Source organism: Panthera uncia (genome assembly GCF_023721935.1).
Source record: "Panthera uncia isolate 11264 chromosome D3 unlocalized genomic scaffold, Puncia_PCG_1.0 HiC_scaffold_8, whole genome shotgun sequence".
In the NCBI taxonomy this organism is placed as follows: domain Eukaryota; kingdom Metazoa; phylum Chordata; class Mammalia; order Carnivora; family Felidae; genus Panthera; species Panthera uncia.
In genome coordinates this window covers 78,726,992-78,743,045 of record NW_026057586.1, presented here as the reverse complement: position 1 = coordinate 78,743,045, position 16,054 = coordinate 78,726,992, and the positions used below count along the sequence as shown (strand labels likewise).

Below are 16,054 nucleotides of genomic sequence, written 5' to 3'. Positions count from 1 at the left end.
GTTTAATCCAAATCCTATGAGTTCTAGCCAACTTATTTAATATTTATCTCTACTTTAAAATTAAGAATTATGAAGTAAACTCACTTAAAGGGGAAGAGACTGTCTTATCAAACTGAGGCCTTTGGTTTTGAGGTAGCTACTGTGAAGAAACTTGTGGGAAAAATTGGATCACAGGGCCCGTCATCTAACAAAGCTCTTTTTGAGGCCTGACCAAAAAACCGTACCATCTGCATAGAAGAAAAGACTTATCTTTTTCTTTTCTACTGGAGGAGGAAGAAGGCTGAACAGAAAAGGCAAAACGAAATGATGGGGAAGAAGCGGTCTGAGAGTCCGGGAGACACAGCCAACAAAAGGTGCCACCATCCGATCCGACCCCCGTTCTGCCTCGTCCACCACCTACCTAGAGCAAGAACAGCTGACTCTTTGGGTTGGATCCACAAAATCCCAAGTAGCAGGATTATTAGCAGGCTCTTCTTCAAGAGTTGGAGTCGACATCTGGCTCCTCCTACATAAGGTTAAAAAGGTGAGTTGTGTCAACATGAGATAATATTCATAGCTCTGGGAGAAAAATGTTTAAAAGACCCAAATATATTACACATAGTAATGTTAGCTAGCTGAGAGATGGCTCAAAGCGACCCAAGGCTAGGATGTGTGTGTGTGTGTGGGGGGGGGACCAACTTGTTCTTTGCACTAGAAGAAGCAGGATCCAAAATACTTCTGTTTAAGAATAAAGTACATTTGAACATGGGTGACACACAGAGCAATTAAAACACTACCTGGCACTATGGGCCGTTGCTTTAAAAAGCCACCTAAATTTTGTAGAAATAACCGAAATTTTTAAAATTATCTTTTCGCAGCATCTGTGAATTATATGCCCTGGGACAGACTATTTAAATCATTCTTAAAACTCCTGTATTTACTAGCATTTAAGGGCAGCACTGTACACTTGTAATGCGAATTCAAGACAAGAAAAAAATTACCTCTTACATGTCACTGGTAATTGGGAGCAAAAAGCAGTGTCTGTTATTACACAGTGACAAGAAAACACCGGGCAGTATTTTTGTATTGCTGATTCTGCCACAGCTGATATTGCAAAGTGCTTCAATGACGGCTCTGGAGGGACTTCTCTTGCTCTCTACCCTCCCCTGCCTTTCTGAGTGTCACTTCCCTGCTCTGTGCTGCTGCCACAAAGGGCTGTCAGAGTTGGCGAAGGTGATAGGTTAGTGGTGACAAAAATCAAAGACAGTAAATGACAGGAAAAGAAAAAGAAAATGTTAACTTGGAAATCATCTAGGCATTGTAGATAGAGGTGAAAACACCTGTACCAATTATTCTAAAGAAAAGGATCATTTTTTAGTGACTAAAGATACCTTTTTAATTCTATAACATGATATATAATCTCCCGCTGCAATTATTCTAGATTTTATGTACTATATCTTCATCAGCAGCCTACTCCAGGACCAATTCACTGAGGAATAAATATATAGTATGAATTTCCTAAAAGCTCGATCCAAATGACAGGTTTTAAATCTGTATACAGAACTCTAAGTAGTCACTGAAGAACACTTAATTAATTTCTAAAAGGAGTGGAGTTCTTAGCAGTTATTGGCAAGAGCATCCATATTTATTCTGTTCTAGAGAATGAAGACTCATTTGTTTACTTTCCTCAGGCAAAAAAGGGGACATCTCAGTTCTATCAAAAGAGATGTGAAAATATGCTGAATCTGTTTACGTAAATTTGGATAAGTAGAATAGTATTTATCGACTACTATTTGCTTTCATTCATGCAACTAAAATAATCATCAGCAGTCTCTTCTGAGAATCAATTCTTCCTCTTTTCCACAATAATGTTAAGGAAGGTAGGGAGGGAGAGCAGGAGGATAGGTGGTAGGGGAGGAAAGGAAGGAAGCAAAGTCTGGTAGGGGAAGAAAAGAATATGGCTTCCCCAAATCAACCAACAGAAGCACAGCTGCTGGTAAACACCCCTCTGTCATCAGTTCAGTTCAGAACTGTATTGTCATTTAAAACAGAAGGCCAATGTCACAGAAAATGCGACAAAGGTCATTTCCCTTTGTAAATAGAAAACATTCATAAATTGGTATCCGAAGGAAAACCACACCCACTGACTACTGTCCTAAACCATCTGTGCTAAAAAAATGCCAGATGAATACTGTGCCAATCTTGAGATGACCAGAACTTCAAAATTTCCTAAATAATCAAATTCAGTAAAGTAAACATCTTTAACATCCTTGCTTTGAATTTTGTGCTATTAAGTTAAAAAAAAAAAAAAAATGAACTACGAATCCAATGACCCCTCAGGTTTGGTCACCCAGTGGCACAATGTGATTGACACTCTTCATGTAGTAATCAAAGAGATGGCTACTGAAGCATGACCCAGACAGAACGCAGAAGTCATACTTGGACTGGGTTCTGTTGAGGATGCATTCCTTCCAGACTCGATGGACCATGTGATTGTGGAGTTTTGGAGGAATCTTCCCCGATCTCTTTGGACTGTGCATAGTTATCATCCCCCCGTCTTGGGAACCTAGGTGACTGACCGCACTCTGCGTACCTCCACTCTCCCCTGAAAAAGAAAGACAATCTGTAATGTGAAAATTATCTGAAAAGGTCTCCTTGTACATAGACCGCAGCTTAACAGAAATATTTTGATTGTTGAAACTCGTATTATTCATGTAGCTTTGTTCCCACCCCCCTGGCAACAGCACTATCTGTAACTATGAGCATAATTTGTAGACCGCCACTTTGTATGCTTCTCTGTGTTCTCCCTAAAATAGTTAAACACATCAACACTCACGCACCCCAAGGGCGTGCCCACACAGAGGCATTCCTACTCTACAGATATCGGAGACAACTTACTTGTAAGGGTTCACACAGTAACATTAAAAATGTAAACATGAATAGATTGTTTTAAATTCTTAAATCCCCAATACAATAAATAAGTTTCAAGGAAGAACAAAACAGTAGAGGGAGCTTTGTGCTCATTTAGCTTAACGGCTGTGCAACTGCACCCAGTGCCCTGGGTAGGAGAAAAGAACCTAATGGCACAACGCTTTTAACAAGGTCAGATTTCAAATTTGTGTGTGGAACTGTCTGTCCTTATGCCTGACACTATTTATGAAAGCTTAGTGCTAAAACACTGAAAGAGGTTGTCTCGACATTCTGTATCAGAGGATTATTCACTAGTTTCTCTCTAATAACTCCACTGAGTTTTCCCAACTATAGTTGGTATGTAATCCATTTCTTTCTATTATGTTGATTATGATTGCTGGTAATACTGATTATTGGTTATGAGTATTTTACTACTTCTATCTCATACAAGACAAATACTGAAGTTGATTTTCAGTATTAGATTCTGATTCAATTACTTTCATCTCTTTGACTTCATAAATAAATCCTGGGTTTTATTCTCAACCGAACTATGATCAAAAAAACATCTTGACCGAAATAATCAATTTTAAGCACCCTAGAAATCTCTACCCTCATCTGAAAGATAAACAAACATCCTAATACCACAAATTAATAGTCCTGATAACAATGGAACACTACTGTTATATAAGTTGAATGGTTAGGCTTAGCTCTATCTTTAAAAAACAAAAAACAAAAACCAGTGTCAAAATTCTTACGATTCTAAGGAACTGAAGACTGCTTGCTTGTTCCCTATAAAAGTATTATTATATTATAAATGAGTTAAGTTAAAGGAGACAAGAAATTTGGTCTTTCATTACCATCTTTCATCTTTACTTGGTTTGTGATACAAAGTAATTCATTTCAATTTTATAATGGATTTTCAAATGCTTATTATAAAACTAGGAAAAGTGGAGAAATAAACAGAAATAGAAAACACAGCCCTTTGTCCCCCAAACAGCTTTCAATTTAGCTAAAGAGATCATATGTCCATGGCACCATAAGGGATAATTTATGAACAAAGAAAGAGACGGGTGGGGAAAATAAGGCACAGTCTTTCTTGATTAAAACTGAGTTCATGCTTTTCAGTAGCTTTTAATGACTGAACTAAAAGGTGGATGATATCTCAAAGGGAATTAAATAAGACTTGTACTCCATGCTGTCAAATACATGTTGAATATTGTTTCTCAAAATTATCTCTATAAACAGAAGGTGCAAGCTGATGTACCTATCCACGTGTGGCATGAATGATTTCACCAAAACCAGCTGGCCCTCCTTCCCCTGCTAATCTAGGAGATTCTTGGCCATCTTAGGGGAAAAGGGAACCCATTTTGTCCTGTATCTAGGAAAACGTCAATGTGCAATGTTAGTCATTACACAAATGACAAGGCTGAGCAAGACTCTGATGAAACATTAGGAGTCCTAAGCTATACTTCAACGTATCATAATTATTATCACATATGAAAATTTAGACAAATTCATCTTACAAAGATTCCAGTTGCTTTTAGTTAGTTAGAGAGAGAGAGAGAGAGAGCGAGCACAGGCATCAGGGGACTTATTTACCCAGGGCTTAGCACAATGATACCCACACAGAGTCCAGGGAAAGTATTTTGAAGATCTACAGTGAGGAAGTCCCTACTGAAAACCACCATAAACAAAACCTGGTGTTTCTGAATTGTGAAATTCAGAGTTCTGAACTGACAGGATGCCAGGACATCATGCATACGGGAGGCTTTCGATTTTACATTAAATATAAATTTCACTAAGTACCAGGAAAAAGAAAAACAACCAGATAAATAAACAAAAACTGATGACAACTTATGTAGCCCAAGTGCTTAAAATCCAAGCCTCAAGAGGAAATGTAATTAACCAACCTTTCAAAATACCGATAATTCTAGTCTTTACATTAATAGATCTTTTCTATGATGATTATTAAACAAAACTGTCAAAGCGTTTTTCTCTTTTTTCTTTTTGAATAAACACTGAGCAAATCCTTTCACAACGGGTCATCCAAATTCTCTGCTGCACCAAATTAGAGTCGGATGTCCTTTTTTCACGGTGTTAGCAAGTGCGTTGCTCCCAAAGGAGGCTGCGTGTTGCCCACTTGTATGCCTTCCACACAGTTTCCGAATAATTCCTTCTAGATACCACAATCACGTGTGCTGGAGCTGGTGTTTTGAGTACCGCTTAAAACCACTTACGCCACCATCTACATACTGCTCCGCTGCTTACAGAGCTCTGGCGAGCCCGTCACCTAGCATGTGTGACAGCTCTGTAAAGTACACGGTACTTAACAGAGAAGGAGACGGAGGTCCAAGACAAGCATGAGAAGTGAACACAGCCAACTCACCTAGTAAAAGCTACACAGCCAGGTTTTTAAATTAGGTGCATTCAATCACAGTACCTATCCCTGTCCCCAATATATTGCTTAGCCATGAACATTTACTGAATACCCTCCACACGCCAAGCAGCATGCTAGAGATTCTGAAATACTGTCTTATCTCATCTCGTGAAAATAACCACGGAAGTATGTATCATGCTTGCTAGCCTGTTTTCAGTTCACCACCCAGGACTTTATTTACTCTGATGCTTTTGCTAACGTGGCCCGCATTAAAAAAGCCTATAAATGATCTCACTTCAGTTCAAGTCTGATGAGTATCCTTTCCTTACTGACTAGATTTCCAATTAAAATGAAGTCAACTACAACAACCAAAAAGTTAACACAGAAAATATACCACTCAACAAGGAAGGCAAAATGCCCCCAATGTAAACAATTTCTGAATTTTTCCATTAAGGACATTTTTAAATTTTTCACATGTAATTAATACTTGTCACTAATGTGGATAGATTACTGACAGAACAAATTATTTGATTCGGAGTTCCTAGATGCCAGTCTAACTTTATAATATAATAAGGAAAGAATCATCCTAGACTTGTCCTTGGCTGGCAATGGTGAACTGGGCACACGCTTCAGCCATTCTGATTTAGTGTTTTCCACCGTTTAAGGAAAAAAAGAGCAGCCTCCATCTTGTGCCCTAATTTTGTGTAAAGGAATAGAAGTGTGTACCGAACTTAAGAGAAGCAACCACACTGTCCGAATGGAGTGGAGACTAACACAGCACAATTAAAATTTTGAAGCACCGGAATTGTGTTTGCTGAAAATTTTCTTCCTCCATTTTGCAAAATCCCCCTGTCGTGTTCCTTCCACCTCCTCCACAAGGCATGTCTCACCGTGAGTTTGCTCATCCGTCCCACGGCAAGGGAACCACGTACTTTTCTGTGACCTCCTCCACCTAGGACATGCCTGGATTGTACTCACCCATTACAGCCTGTTCTGGAGAGGTGGGAGGGGTGAGAGGCATTCCACAGTTACTTGGGTCCTTCACACTCCCCAGTCCCTGCTGCCCGACGGAAATATGGCCTCCAGCACCGGCAATGCTCTGAGGAACCGGTATGTCATTCTGAGAGATTAAAACAAATGCTGAAGGATAAACCATCCGAACGCCACCTGTGAGGAAAGAGAGCAAGGAGGGAACCGGGCCTGAGAAACCGCTCACAGCAGGCTGCCGACTTGATTATTCTAGCGGTCAGAGGCAAAGCTCAAGGATGAACACGAGACGCTCGTGAGGTCCTGCCAGAAGTGATGTGCTCCATTCCTTCCTAAGTTAATAGCTGTTTAAACATGTGCTCCAACATTATGATAATAGCATTTGGAATACAGGGACCTCGGTGCTTCAGGCAAGATAACTACTCAGCATATACCACGGTGTCAAGAGAATAAAAAAAAGATGGGAGAATTATGGAGCTTATTTTTGATGAATCTCAATGATTATCTTTTTAAATTAAGAAAGATGAAGAAGATAGAATAAAGTTCTTCAGGCAAAATATTTTCTCTTACCAACAATTACTTCGACTGCCACAGGGAAATCATCATCATATCCCAACTCCTCTTCTTCTTTCAACTCCTCTTTCTTTTTCAGCACCATTGGGTAGAAATACTGCCATTCCTCAATCAACTTACGGGTGGCGGGGTCTGACATCTTGTATGCTTGGCCTGTCAGCGTGCCATTTAAGCCATAAGGACTTACCAGTACTAAGGCAGGGAGGAGAAACAGATGTTAAAGATCAACTTGATAATTTCTACTGAAGCGTAATGCTGCATATGTGGTAATTTAGGTTGAAGCATACCATCGCTTACTGGATACGGCTCTTTATTTCCTGACTCCTTTTAAAGTCTGATTTTTTACAGTTTCTCATTTTAGTACCTATTACTTATACACCTCTCAACTCACGTCAATTTTTTAAGGAAATCAAACGGGGAAGGTAAAAATATTATGAGACAGCTGTATCAACACACAAAATATAAACTATCTGTATATTAAAGCGTATACACAACTGTTTGATAATAGCCTATACAATGCAAACACTGAATCTTTTATAACAAAAGAAAGCCGTTTAATCCACACACCCCCAAAACCTGCCTAGAACTTGAATACTCTTCCCAGGGTTTCTGAGACTTCCTGAATGTCTGTAGTAATTTTAAAAATAAGATATAAAGAAAACCTGTATAGCAAAAAGTCTTAATGTACCAAGTCTGAAACATAATCCTTACGTTATAATTTCAGTTACGGCTGTTTTGAAGGTCTGTTGATGAAACAACTCCAAATAAAATTTATTATACTCCAAGTAAAGGACTCAAAATCCCTCTATCTTTCTCTTTCAGTATTTGACCTGATGTTATTTTCACTGAGCTAGACACAAAAATGTAGTTAACACGATGCTGTATATAATATATAACCCAGCCAGTTTGTGGCCTTGGGGTGAGGCTAACCTTCCAAACAACACTTTTCTGGGGATAAACTTTTTCTTAACCCTAATTTCTAAAAAAAAAAAAATCTCAGCATAGTCATAAAATGAGATGTTCTTTCTTTGGATGGCTTTAATTTTTTTTAACAGCTAGTTGATATATGACATCGTTCAAGACAGAGATAGCTGTAGACATCGCATACTCCTTGTTGCCTCTCTCCTGTTCCTCACTGAGCCAGATGGGATAAAAATACTGATTCCAACCAACACAGTGAGTCAGGGGCAATGTTTCTGTATTAATACTTCTAGGAAATTCCCACACCAATATGGTTAATTATTTTTACTATAATTATCTATAGGCCAATACCTGCCCTAAGAATGTAACTTCTCCATACCGATCATGGGAAATAAGCAGGATAACATCCCACAAAAGTCTTCTACGATTCAGGACGTCAGTAGCAAATGAGGAAGCCTTTAAATAGGTGGTCTATGGAGACCTGATAATGCTAATATTATCTTTCCCAACTTAGAAGGTTAGTTGCCTTCCCTCATGACTAGGAATTCCTTCCGTTATTATCATAAATAAACACTTCCATTTTCAGTGATAAAGTCTAGAATGATGTTAGATGGTCCTCAACACCTTTACAGTCAAGAAAACACAATATTTAAATAATTCTGGTAATCCACAATATGCACACACTGTACAACTCCTAAGTGCACAGTTTGAGGACTGGGCTTTGAATTTTGTAGCAGTTTACATAGCAAAGATCCCCAATTAAATAATGATAAGGCATATAGTTTAAAATGTGTTACAAAGTAAGGGGGGGGAAAGGTAATAATTAGGACACGGTCAAATGAGGATTCAATGTTCTTTTTTTACCTTAAAAAAAAAAGTCTCAATTATCTTTAGGGCAAGGAACAGATGTTTTTATCAAATTAAATCAGAATCATTTGTAGGAAACCAAAAGGCAATCATAAACAATATGGAGGCTAAACACTCATGACAGGCTGTTAATAAGTCCATAAAAATATTTTACTTAAATCCCTTAAAATATCAGTGTTTTTAAAAAATTACATTGTGGGATATACTGAGACCATAGCAGACATCTCTAGTAAATTAGACTGAACCAAAAAAAAATTCTTCCAGATGGTTCAATCTAATATTATTACATTTAAGTACTGTAACATTTATAATGCTATTCATAGAAAATTCTGAATTCCAAAAACAAAATTAAAGATTTAGAATTCATGGTTAGAAAAAATGGACATGGAGTTATTTTGGGGATATTGAGGTGACTGGTTGAGAATTAATGAAAATATAAATGTTAAGTTAAATTACAATAAAAAACTACCATCAATGCAGTCTTTAATTAAAATAAAATAATAAAGTTATTAACATTATTGAAGAAACTGTGACTCTAGAAATTTGATTCTGGATGAAATTTCAAAAACAGTAATTTAACAGTAATTTTCTGTAGGTCATTGCATGCCTGAAACCATGGAACAAACAAAACAATGAAAACCTTTGATTGATATGATTTGTCAGTTACTCATTGGGTCCTATTTTTCAAATACTTATTGACCTCCTTTGGTTCTGAAGGAAATGCTCTACATTTTATTCCTTAATGCAACTTCACCTAAGACCATGTTGTAAATGTGATAAGCTATAAGCTTTCAGCAAAAAGTTAGAAAGCTATTTATGTGAAATGGTAGTCTTTCCTTTCTTCTTCAGAAGTTGACCCTTACGCTTAGTTTTAAAATGTCCATTTAAGATAACATCTCCATCTGCAAATCTTACTGGGCAAGGTGACTATCCACGGAGTGGGGAAGAGGTAGGCAACAGGGACATCACCATTTACTTACCTTGAAATGGTGCAGGTGAAGACTGAGCCATGTGTATATGTTCCTCATTGATTAAATAAATTGGCTGGTGTTGGGCAATCTCCACACTTGTGCACACATTACTTTCTCCATGAAGAAAGAATGTGAACGCGCAGGACAGATGCTCACTATAAGAGAAACAGTGAGAAATTCAACTCTCCATTTTGGTGGGAAATGAGCGCTAGACACAGAAATTACAAACGGGATACAGCTTTACTTTTATCAATCACCCAGCAAAGCCTGCCTCTGTGGATATTAATAGCATATACTTGTAGTTGATTTGAACAAGTAACATAACAATGACCTGTTGACAAAGTAAAGACACTAGTTACGCTACAATATGAAATTTGGAAAGCTATTGTGCAGATTGCCTCCTGTTTCATTTGCATCAAGTGTCCTATGCTGACTATAATCTCCTAAGGACAGAAAAAGAATCTTAACATTTTTCTACCTTAACATCTTTCTATCTTCTGAACTGGCTTTTAACGGATTCTAGGGACAATGATAAAATAGTTTTGTTTATGTTTGGTATGGCATAACAATAACATCAAATTTTACAAGCTTACAACATTGAACATGGTTAAAATTGTTCATCTAAAAATAGCAATTAAGGACACAGTTGTATATAAATTCCCAATATACAATTGCTAAGGTAATACAAGTCTCTAAATGGGCTGGTAATATTACACTTAATTTTTACAATTTACTTCTCATCACAAAATTTTATTAAAGCATTCCACTTCTCCATTTTCCACACAATTAGCTAAAAATTGATAAAAATGATGTGTCTTGGAGAAAAATAATTTCAAAATTACTACAGTAGCACATTCTTTCAAAGTTGTTAACTTTGGCCCTAAGCCAGTGATAATATCTCCATTTCTCAAGACAGCTTGTAAGAATACTTGCCTGATGAACCAAAGTCACTGTAGGCCAGGCAACTATCATTTAAAAAATCATCTCCAAGATGTGCTTCTTCTCAAAATTTCCCTAAAATGTTATAAACTGTATTTTGAGTACTACTCAAAACAATAAATTTTGCTTAGGTATAAAATTATAATGCTTTAAGGGAAAATTGAAATAAAAATGGTAACATTTTCATTCTATCACAAAGTGAAGCGTATATATTCTTCCTTGACAAGTATGTTGAGATAGCCTGTAGCTACCCCCAGCCCAAGGACAGACTTTGAGAACTTGATGGTACCTACAACCCTCTCCAGCTGTACAGTTCTGTGTTTTTTGTTTTTTTTTTTTTTCTAAAGAATACATGACACAGGAGAGCAGGGAGGACAACAGTGACATTAGAAAGTAGAATCCCCCTTTGACCTACCAATACCACTGCTAAGACTTTATTCCATAGATAAAACTACTGTACAATTATTGACTACAGCACTGCTTGTAATAAATACTGCAAACAGCAAAAATGCCCATCAACAAAGAAATGGTTAGCTAAACTCTGATCTATGATTCATCCCTACAAAGTAATACTGTGCAACCACTTAAAAGAAAATGACCACATTGATATGTGGAAACCTCCAACATAAAGTCATGAATATGAGGGGAAAACCAAGGCACAAAAACACTGTGGCTAATATAGTCCCATCTGTATAAAAACGGGACCGGGTTGGGGGAATATACACACACCCAATTTGCTTACACTGACATAAAATTTCTCTGGAAGCATACACTTTAAAACCCTAATAATCCTGATTGCCTTTGGGGAATGACACGGCATGACTGAGGGAGAAAGAGAATTCACAATTCTTATTCTTTTATGCTTTTGAATATGGGGCCATATGTCACACAGAGAGTAATGGAGGTAAGATCTGAAGGAAGCCCGTGCCTCCTGTCCTTGTGCAGTGTGCGTGCTGGCCCAACTAGAGGCATGCACTAGAGGCATCCATGGCGTTTCATCTCCTCATATTTGGCTCTTAGTGGAAGCCTGCTGAGATCATCTTTGATTCTGATTCTGTTATCTAATGTCCTGGCTATTTGATCAGCGAGCCATCAATACCTTTATCCACGCCATCACTAAAAATGGTGACAAAGACTGCAATGAGAATAGAATCCTGTGTCATCTTATCAGGTAAGTCCCAAATTACAAATTCACTGGAGTGCTGCCACCCACTCACTATTTCTTGTCTACAAAGGATACTCTGAAAGATTATGTCAAATCTCTAGATACAATGAAGATACATAACAACCGTCATAGTTCTCTATCTAGACATTTGTCTAAAAGTAAAATTCAGGTAGTCTGATACAAAAGCCAACCCCCACCAACTTTTACTTTTAAGTAGAAGGAGTTCAGATATGTGAATAAACATTGTAAACAAGGGGTTCTACAAAACAATTATAGATATGTTACGTTAGATACTGTTATGACAGAGTTAGGTTATTCTAAGCACCATACCTGTTTCTGCTTCTTCTCACCCATCACCTACTTTTAACCTAAACCATTACTCACTCAATTTCGTCTATTTCATAGACTCTCATTGTGTGCCAATTGAACAGCACTGTAGAGGTGATCAAGATCAACGTCTTTCAAATTCAGGGAGGAGACTATGCCCAAAGTCACAATGGTTTAGAGCACAGCTGGATAAGAGTTCATTCCCCCTTTCTTAACATAGTGTTCACAGCACATTCATGACATTCTACCTTCAATCAATGTTACATTCACCCCAATAGAATATAGGTACTTATCAGCGTGATTGCACAATGTGTAACTTATACCCGCCCCTGCATCATTTCTAACCTCCTACTAAACACCTTAACTTGCCATAAACTGAAATTGGAGCCTCACCCTGTTCTCTTAGGGCACTCCACCTAACAAGAATTCTAAGCCTTCTAACTCCATCTATTTTTCCACTCTTTATTTAGTAAATCAGGTCTGATTCAAGCAATTCTTTATTTAATCTCTATTATACCCTAAACATGTCCAAAGTTACACTTCTCTCACCCTTCCCCAGAGTCCTAGAGGACTACATATCTCCTTTTCTCGGTAAATGTACCCCTGTACTCATCCTCTTTCCCTTCTTGAACAGTCTGTATTTCTTCCTCTTTACTTGCCCCAGGTTCCTAAGCCATTAGATACCTTCTCTTGATCAAGTTACTCTTTCAGGGGTACTGTCACATCTTACCCCCCTGTTCACTAATATCAAATAACCAACATGTAAGTAAAATGGTCAGTATAAATAGTAGCAATACCACCAAATTATCTACAAATAAATAAATTTTGTGCTACAAAAGAAATGAGGTACTAAGAAAATAATGGAGGGGTGCTATTTTGGAAAGGTGCATAATCAGGGAAGAACTTCTCTGAAAACAAGGAGAGCACTTAAACAGGCTTGATTTTTGAGGTGCCTGGCTGACTCAGTTGAGCGTCTGACTCAAAAAAAGGAGAGCACTTAAACAGGCTTGATTTTTGGGGTGCCTAGGTGGCTCAGTCGGTTAGGCGTCCAACTCTTGGTTTCAGCTCAGGTCATGATCTCACAGTTTGTGAGTTCAAGCCCGCATTGGGCTCTATATTGACAGTGCAGAGACTGGTGTGGAGCTCAATCCCAAAACCTTGAAATTACGACCTGAGCCGAAATCAAGAGTCGGAAGGATCAACCTACTGAGCCACCCAGGTGCCCAGAGAGCATTTGGCATTTTAAAAGAAACTTTTTAAAGAGGAAATGTGGCTGCATTGTTGTGAAAATAAAGGCTAGTATAACCTGAATTTGGAAAGATAGGAATATTTGTTCACTCTCTGCCTACCAAAAAGACAAAGATACATCAGAGTAGCTGAAAAATAAAGTAAATCTATCTGCATACTGTTTATAAAAGCCACACAAAATAAAACTACACCACAAGAATGAAAATGAAAGGGAGAAAATGATATGCCGGGTAAGTCCAAATAAAAATAAAGCTGGTATAGAAATAACAATAACTGAAACAATAAAATGTTTTTAAAACGTAGGGTTCATTATTACATTATAATAAAGGGGAACTCAACAATAAATTAAAACAATCTTGAATGTGAATATTCACAACCATATGGTATGCCACAGAATTTTAAAATATGAAAAACAAAAAAAAAATTGGTAGAACAAGGAAAAACTGACAAATCTGCAATGAATAAAGATTTCAACATACTCTTCTCAGTATGTAATAAAATAAGCAAATTATTAAGAAAACCAAAAAACCAAAGCCCCAATAATGACAAAAATATATAAACTTGAGTATATATGCTGACTTTCCAGAAATAATCTATTCCCTTTCCAAGAACACATGTAAGAGGTACAAAAATGAACTAAGTGGACACAAGACAAGTCCTAAATTTCAAAGATCAGATATCATACAGACTATACCTTCTTTAATCATAGTGCAATTTAGTTAGAAATCAGTTGTTTAAAAAATAAAAAGGTTAAAATAAAATCTCTTTGGAAACTTAAACATGCATTCCCTAAATAAGTCTTCGGTTACAAAGGAAATCACAAAATACTTAAAACTGTATGACAACGAAAATAATACAGGTCAACAACTGCGAGAAACAGTGCTTAAGAGAGTAATTTATATCCTTATGTGCCTGTAAGAAAATCTTAAAATGAGATAAGCATTCAAATTAAGAAGTTGAAGGGCCAAGAAGCTCAATGAAAACAGAAAGATGAAAATAATAATGACAAAAACACTGATTAATAAAATGGGGGGGTGGGGGGGGGAGATGATCAATAGAAAGTATTGACAAAACCAAAACTTGTTCTTTGCACAAACCACAGTAAGACAAACCACCAGGCTGGCTGACTGCTCTGGGGGAAGGAAGTGGAGAAGATGCCCGTGCAAGGGAGGAGCACAGATAATCCTGGGAACCCAAAGAAGGAAATAACCACAGAGAGTAGGAGTGTTTTGATGATAAAAATACTATACGTAACTTTATGCCAATAAATCTGAAACACATGAAATGGATAATTTTCCATAAAAATAGAAGCTGTAAAAATTTTTTGAAAAGAATAACTAAGAAATTCACCCACTGAATTCAACACCAGCTTAGAAGGTTTTATAACACTTTCAAGGAACAATCAGTCTTCCTATTCAAATAGTTTCAACAAATGATAAATAAAATAAAACCTCCCAAATCTTTCCTTTAGGCCTGTATAGCTTTGACAGTAAAATGAGATACAATTAGTTACAAGAGAAAGTCACATGTAACAATTTCACTCAAGAACAGACACAAGACTACTAAGTTAAATAATAATAAATCGAGTTGAAAAGTGATCCAGAGATCTACAATACCACCAAGTGGGGTTTATGTTGGAATAAAGGAATGGATTAACATCAGCAAATCTGTTAGTGTAATACAGCACATTAACAGAGGAAGGAGAAAAATCAAAGAATCCATCTCAGCACACAGAAAAAAAAGCATGTATTAAAATCCAAAAACTCCAATAATCATTATTTATAAAATAAACTCTTAGCAAACTGGAGTCAAAAGGAACTATGTAACTTAAATAGACAAAGCAATCATGCCGCTTAATGTTAAAACTTTAGAATACTCTATAAAAATTTGTTAAAAAGGCAAGACAAGGATTCTCCCCTTATATGCAACACTGCACTAGATGCCCAAGTCCTTGCAATAAGAGAAAGAAGTATAAAAACCAGAAAGGATGAGGTAACAGTATCTTTGCAGATAATGCAATTCTGTCAGATTTTTTCAATGTAGACTACAGATAGATAAACAGAAGTAACAACAGAGTTAAGGTTGGTAGACCCAAGATCAACAATAGCTGGGTTCTTACATGCTATTTACAAAATATAACGGAAAAAAAAAATACCCCATTAGCAACAGCAATGAAAACCAAAAGGTACTCAGAAAACAGATGAATAAAGGATATGTTAGCCTTCTATGGAGAAATTCACAGAACATTCAGTTTGCAGAATATAAAAGACATAAACTCTTGGGTGGGTGGCTCAGTTGGTTGAGCGTCTGACTTCAGCTCAGGTCATGATCCCACAGTTCGTGGGTTCAAACCCCACGATGGGCTCTGTGCTGACAGCTCAGAGCCTGGAGCCTGCTTCGGATTCTGAGTCTTCCTCCTCTCTCTCTGTCTCTGTCTGTCTCTCTCTCAAAAATAAATAAACATTAAAAAATATTTTTTTAAGATATAAACTCTTTTAAAAGACAAATCATATACCTAGATATGCTATCAGTATCACAAAGATTACAATTCTCCCCAAATTGATCCATAAATTCAATGCAATTCCAACCAATCTGATTCTGAAAAGTATGCAGATCAAGAATAGCCAACGCAATTCTGAAAACAAACAAAGCAACAGAGTTAACTTAGTAGTATCCAGATGTACTACTGAACCACAGTAATAACAACAGGGTAGTAATGACTCATGAATAAAGACCCGTTAAACGGAACAGGGAACTCAGAAGCCCATCCTCCAAGGGCTCCCCATCTCA

The 16,054-nt window shown here is 37.2% G+C and overlaps 1 protein-coding gene across 5 annotated transcripts in view; it reads right to left on the bottom strand.

Moving 5' to 3' along the window:
* The window catches only part of MED13L (mediator complex subunit 13L), a 304,813-nt gene that overhangs the window by 49,859 nt on the left and 238,900 nt on the right, over positions 1–16,054 (bottom strand). For all 5 annotated transcript variants that reach the window (XM_049619895.1, XM_049619896.1, XM_049619899.1 and 2 more), the window contains 5 exons: positions 9,595–9,740; positions 6,824–7,018; positions 6,245–6,433; positions 2,419–2,584; positions 401–505 (listed from right to left, as the gene is read on the bottom strand). In XM_049619895.1, coding sequence (XP_049475852.1) covers positions 401–505; positions 2,419–2,584; positions 6,245–6,433; positions 6,824–7,018; positions 9,595–9,740 — 801 coding nt within the window. The remainder of the gene's footprint in view (positions 1–400; positions 506–2,418; positions 2,585–6,244; positions 6,434–6,823; positions 7,019–9,594; positions 9,741–16,054) is intronic.